The sequence below is a fragment of the Mastomys coucha genome, unplaced genomic scaffold, assembly GCF_008632895.1.
Source record: "Mastomys coucha isolate ucsf_1 unplaced genomic scaffold, UCSF_Mcou_1 pScaffold3, whole genome shotgun sequence".
NCBI classification, from domain to species: Eukaryota; Metazoa; Chordata; class Mammalia; order Rodentia; family Muridae; genus Mastomys; species Mastomys coucha.
The window spans coordinates 11,583,446-11,589,641 of record NW_022196909.1 but is presented as its reverse complement, the minus strand read 5'-3'; the positions used below and the strand labels follow the sequence as shown (position 1 = coordinate 11,589,641).

The 6,196-nt window shown below is 52.1% G+C and overlaps 2 protein-coding genes across 10 annotated transcripts in view; one reads left to right on the top strand and one right to left on the bottom strand.

Moving 5' to 3' along the window:
* Window positions 1–6,196, bottom strand: part of Cdh23 (cadherin related 23) — a 402,933-nt gene that overhangs the window by 52,834 nt on the left and 343,903 nt on the right. The window lies entirely within an intron of this gene.
* Window positions 1–6,196, top strand: part of Vsir (V-set immunoregulatory receptor) — a 23,041-nt gene that overhangs the window by 5,796 nt on the left and 11,049 nt on the right. For both annotated transcript variants that reach the window (XM_031348009.1, XM_031348008.1), the window contains exon 2: window positions 5,528–5,956. In XM_031348009.1, the coding sequence (XP_031203869.1) occupies window positions 5,528–5,956 (429 nt within the window). The remainder of the gene's footprint in view (window positions 1–5,527; window positions 5,957–6,196) is intronic.

Sequence of the window (6,196 nt, the reverse complement as noted above, 5' to 3'; positions counted from 1 at the left end):
CAGGGTGGGGTGTGGAGTGGTTGGGTGGTGGGGGTGTGGGGTGGTTGGGTGGTGGGGGTGTGGGGAGGTTGGGTGGTGGGGGTGTGGGGAGGGTGTGGCCTCAACCAAGTCACTATTTCTCCAGTCAGTTTTATCTTTAAAATGAGGATGAGGCGTACCATGGCACATCCACCTATAATTCCAGTGCTGGGGACTCAGAAGCAGGAGGATCACAAGTTCAAGACCAGCCTGGGATCCAGCCTTCAGCCTTTGTCCCAGGGCACTTCTTCTGTGTTTTAAACCAGGCAAAAGGCTCAAAAATCAAAACTCAACCAATTAACCCCTAAGACCCAACAAAAGTATAATAATAATAATAATAATAATAATAATAATAATAATAATGATAATAATATAATTTTAAAACAAAAATATATGGATAGGGGATTATACCCACGTCAGGATAAAGTATCTAACGTATCAGAAATGAATCTGAGTGGCCTGGAAAGATGGCTTGGGGTTAAGAGCACTTGTCGCTTTTCCAGAGGACCTGGGTTTGGTTCCCAGCATCCTCCATGTCAGGTGGCTCACAGCTGTCTGTAATTCCAGCACCAGGCAATCTGACACCTCGGGCCTCCGTGTGCATTCCTATACCTGAGAACAGTGCTCAAGGGCTTCAGAACATGGGACTCCCTTATTTACAGATGAAGAGTAAAGCGGCCCAGAGAGTGGGATCTGCATAGGCTCATGTACTTAAGGGCCAGCGTAGGAGGACTCTGGGGCCCAGGAACCTTGCTGTCTAGGACGGAGTCCAGTCCCCAGATCTGGAATTTTCCTGGCTCGCAGGTTCCCTCCTGCAGGTGTAGGTCTTAGTGGCAAGTAGGGCCAGGTGGAAGCAGGGGTCCTGTCCCCAAGGGCAGTGCTCTTCACTGGTACTTGCTCAGGCCAGTGTTGGGGATATTTTCCTGTCCCCTGTAAACTCGGCTACCCTAGAGCCAGAGGCCTTCCTCCCCACCCACTTTCCTGGTCTCCTGGACAATAACCCAGGTGGCCTAAGGGATCAGCTGTTGACAATGAGCTACATCCTCCCGCCAAGTAATTATTATTCCAGCCAGGCTGCATGCTGCCCAACAGTGTGTGTGTGTGTGTGTGTGTGTGTGTGTGTGTGTGTGTGTGTGTGCGCGCGCGCACAGGCTGTTCTGCATGCCTGCATGCCTGTGCACTGTTTTCTATAACCCTGTGCCCTAAAGTATCCTCCCAGGGACAGGTTGCTCTGAGCCTCAGACATAAGGGATGCTTCTCGCCCTCCTGTTCTCCTTCAGAACAAACCCTGTGTCTTTTCTGCCCACTCATAGGCCTCTAAGTCAAACACCTGAGATTCCAACCCAACCTCAATCCAATCCAAGGACAGCTTCCTCTTCCCTCTAACTCAGGAAGAGGTATTGGGGAATGGAAGTGAGTGTGGGCAGTTGGGATGGAGCCGCACCCCGTCTCCTGCTCTCTCTGAACCCTGCTCTCTCCACGGTCCCTTGACAAGGAAATGGTACTGGATCCCTTCCCCTTGCTCTGCTGCAGACCTGAGCTTGAAACACCATTGCTTGGGCTCTGAGGGCTCTCAGCTTGGCACCCCACTTCCAACCCCCCAGTTCAGGAGACACTACATGTGAGTCCCACCTTGTTCCTGCCTTTGGTTCTAAGCATCTTGCCCCTTGTTGCTCTCTGCAGGCCTGTAGCCGTGGCTTCTGATTTGCCTGCCCTCCTGACAGCCCCTCAGGGGCTGTGCGCTGATGGAACTAAATTTGGCTGCAAGGATGGTGGTGGCTCTCAGGCAGGAGCCGTTGAACAGAGGAGAGAGGGGGCTGGGATAGCTGGCCAATGGCCGCAGGGATAGGGCAGAGATATTGCCACTCTTTGTGGGTTGGTTCCTTCTGTAGATGTCTGGGAAGCCCCTTTCCCTAGGGAGAAATAGGTAGTCTCTGTTAGAGCCATGGTTTAGTGACCATACCCAGTACACACAGGCCTGTAAGGGAACCTCCAGCTGCCGTGGACAAAGCCAGCTACTTGCTGTCTCAGAGAGAAGCTGGGCATCAAGTTGTTCACATTACATCCACACTTAAAAAATTATTTTATGTGTCTGGAAAGTTTTGCCAGAGTACATGTCCATGCACCCTGTGTGCCAGCCTCGTGTCTGAGGAGGCCAGAAGAGGGCATCGAGGATCCCTTGGAGCCGGAGTTAGAGACAGCTGTGAGCCACCACGTGGGTGCTGGGAATTCAACTCAGGTCCTCCGGAAGAGCAGCCCAGTGCTTTGGATCACTGAGCCAACTCTCCAGAGCCACAGATCCTTACCTTTTCAAATCAGCAACCCCACAAAACAAAGGAAAAAACCCCTACATTAAGGGTCAGATGCAAGGTCTGAAGGGCTAGAAGGGCTCTGGGGGCTTCCATGGCAACGGTATGCATGCCGGGGGTTGAAGTCAGACTCAGCGGTCCCTTGCTGTGGGATGGTGAGCAAGCTGCTTTACTCTATGGACTTGGTCTCCTTATTACTGAAATAGGAAGGCTCCAACCCTACTCTCTGGCTGTCACATGCACCACACACCCCTGGACATCTTTGCATCTCACATTTCTGGGAAGCCTTGTTTTTCTTGAGGTTACTATGGTTCAGGCCCTGACTCCAGACCTGCTGCAACTTCAGCCAAACCACTTTCCCTTCCTGGGCCTGTCACTGCCTGAAAAGGAGATCGTATCTCACCAAAGATGGCCTGACATCTCTGCTCACCTTGGCAACAACATTCCAGAAATCTCTTCTGTGTGTAAGCAGAGCTGGTGGCTGGCTCTGGAATGCCTGTCTTCCTTACTTTGTAGGCCTAAAACTCTGCACCTCCAGGCATTCTTTGGGGCCACTTTGTCCCCTTCCTACTCTAACAGGCGTAAGCCCTCTAGTACTAGATCATCAGCTGTTACTAGTCATTCCTATTTTTGTGACAAAGAGTTTGAAGCTAGCATCTCCGATCCATTGGATTTGGGTGTTTCTTGAATTGCAGAGAGAATACTTTTTTTAGGACAGTCATGTGAATGATTCCTGCCCTGGCCCTAACACCCACCGGCCTCTGGTGATGTTTTTATTTGTGTCTTCCTTTGAGTCTGAGGCTCAGCCTAGTGACTCAGTATCATTGGACTCCAGCGCTGCCTGCTCCAACTCCAAAAGCCACGCCAGGCTGCTGCTCTCTGCATTCGACCAAGCTGTCAGAGCTTTAGGGGGTTCCCAGCCAGGCTCCAAGGGTCCTCGGCTCTGAGACAGGAAGGGAGCATCAGAGGAGGAGATCTAGTTGGTACCTCAGCATGGGGCAGTCAAAAGAGTGTATACTCAATACACATAGGGTGTGGGTGTGTGTGGTGTGGGTGTGGGTGTGTGAGCTCGCGCATATATGTGACTCTCGCACATGTGCAGTCATGTGTGTGGCGGTCAGAGGACAACCTCAGCTGCATTGTTGGATTTTTAAAACATTTATGTATATTTTTTAATGTGTGGATGCATGTGTACAATTCATGGCATGCATGCGGGGGCAAACTTGCAGGAATTGGTTCTCTCCTTCCACTGTGTGGATCGAACTCAGGTCATTAGGCCTGGTGGCAGGTGTCCTGTCTACCTTTTCAGACAGTGTGATGGTTTGTATGTGCTTGACCCAGGGAGTGGCACTATTAGGAGGTGTGGCCTTGTTGGAGTAGGTGTGTCACTGTGGGTGTGGGCTTTAAGACCCTCATCCTAGCTGCCTGGAAGTTAGTATTCTCCTAGCAGCCTTCAGATGAAGATGTAGAACTCTCAGCTCCTCCTGCACCATGCCTGCCTAGATGCTGCCGTATTCCTGCCTTGATGATAATGGACTGAACCTCTGAACCTGTAAGCTAGTCCCAGTTAAATGTCTGCAAGCTGCCTTGGTCATGGTGTCTGTTCACAGCAGTAAAACCCTAATTAAGACAGACAGGGTCTCTCATTTACCTAGTCTATCTAGCTGGCCGGTGAGTTCTAGGTACCCACCTGCTTCTCCCTCCCAACTCACCATCACCCGGGTTACAGGCCTGTCCTAACATGCCCAGAATTTTACCTGGGTTCTAAGGGTCCAAGCTTGGATCCTCAAGGTTTTGAGGCAAGCATTTTTCTGACTGAGCTATGACCCGGACCCTCCATTCGTAATCTCTTTGTATTTTAAACCTTTTCCCTATCTGTTAGGCCTTCTGCAGCCCCTGCAATGTAAGTTAAAACCAATGTTGAGCAGTAGCGACCAGAGCCCTCGGCATCCCCACCTCTCCTCCCCTCCACCTTGTGCTGCTGTGAATATCTTTCTTCTTACGGGGGCGGGACGGGGGGGGGGGAGAAAACAGGCTCATGCGGTTAGTTAGAGGAACGGGGTGTCCAGCTCATATTCCAGTCTCTAAAGAGTGGTCTTGGGCTGGGGATATGGCTCAGTTGGTGGAGCGCTTCCCCGGCGTGCACAGAGTCCTAGGTTTGAGACTCTGTGCCTTTTAAACTGGGTTCCTTGGCCCATATTCATAATCTCAGCTCTTGAGAGGTAGAGACAAGGAGATCAGTTCAGCATCATCTTCAGCTACATAGTATGTTTGGGGCTAACTTGAGATACAGCAGACCTTGTCTTAAAAAAAAAAAAAGGCAGGCCTTCGTTTGGTCTATCAGGTTAAGCAGTAGGAGAACGGGAGCTTACGTTATGGGGGACAAAAGGATTTCTTTATCTGCTTAGGACGGAGGACTGCATTTGGGTGGGCGGCAGGTGCAGAACACAAGGACCGGTCATGGGTTCGTCATCCCTGTAACCTCACACACTTCGACTCTCCCTGCTTTCCTACCAGCCTGCCAAAATCGAAATGCTCGCCTTTAAATTCTCATTCAAAAGTCCAAAGACCCAGGGAGGCCACGCCCATCCCTAGAAGGGCATTTTCTTCCCTCCCAAGTCTCTGAAAACTAGGCGCTGGTCCGTCTCTGCCCACAGGGTCATTAATGCAGGCTTGCCTGCTCAGCTGGGTCACACTGGCTGTCAAGCTGAGGTGGGGCACCAGGCACTCGCCTCATCTGTGTGGGCATTCAGTTAGTGCTCCGGGAGGAGGCGACGGGGAAGAAGGCATTACCTGGATGAGGGGTGGGGATGCGTAGAAGCTGCCAGCACTCCTCAGAAGTGGCCAAAGACTAAGGCCTTCCATTCTCCTCTGTACCTCCCTCCTTCTTGGGCAGGGCAGAGTTGTCCAAGGTGGAGCCATTGCCTGCAATGGAGCTGGAGCCGGGACTCATGCTCCGCTTGGGAGAAGGCCCCATGTTGGCTGGCCGGTCTTTTTATTTAGCTCCCCTCCCACTTGGGAGGCCTGGAGGTCGAGATGGAGTGTTTACTAGGCAAGAGGCCAAGGCTCAGGAGATCAGCTGACTTGCCCAGGGTCTGGCTTGCAGGAGAAAGGCTCAAGTCAAGCTTTCTCATCCTGAGGGTAGCCAGGCATGGTACCAGCTCAGGCAGGTAACAGGGGAATCTCCTCTCTCTCATCAGGTCTGGCAGCAGCCATCAAGGTCGCCACTCCATATTCTCTCTATGTGTGTCCCGAGGGGCAGAATGCCACCCTCACCTGCAGGATTCTGGGCTCTGTGCCCAAAGGGCACGATGTGAGCTTCTACAAGACGTGGTACCTCAGCTCACGTGGCGAGGTTCAGGTGTGCAAAGAACACAGGCCCATACGCAACTTAACGTCGCAGCACCTTCATCAGCACCACGGAAGCCACCCAGCAGCCAACGCCAGCCATGACCAGGCCCAGATGCATGGGCTGGAGCTAGCTTCTGACCACCATGGTAACTTCTCTATCACCCTGCACAATGTGACCCTAAGGGACAGCGGCCTCTACTGCTGTCTGGTGATAGAAGTCAAACACCACCACCCAGAACAACGGTTCTATGGGTACATGGAACTGCAGGTACAGACAGGTGAGGCATTCTGCACAGGCAGCCAGGGCCGGGAGTCTGGGCACGTGGGCAGGCGGGACGGTGTGGGTGGGGAGGTATCTGCCTATCTGCAGAGTGACTGCGTAGTTTTGGTAAGAAGTGGGGTACGTGTGTGTGTGGGGGGGACGGGGGCGGACGTGTGATTATCTTGTCTGTGTGTCTCTATTTGTGGCAGAGTGACCTCTTTTTATGTAAGAGGGTGTGTGTATCTGAACCTATACT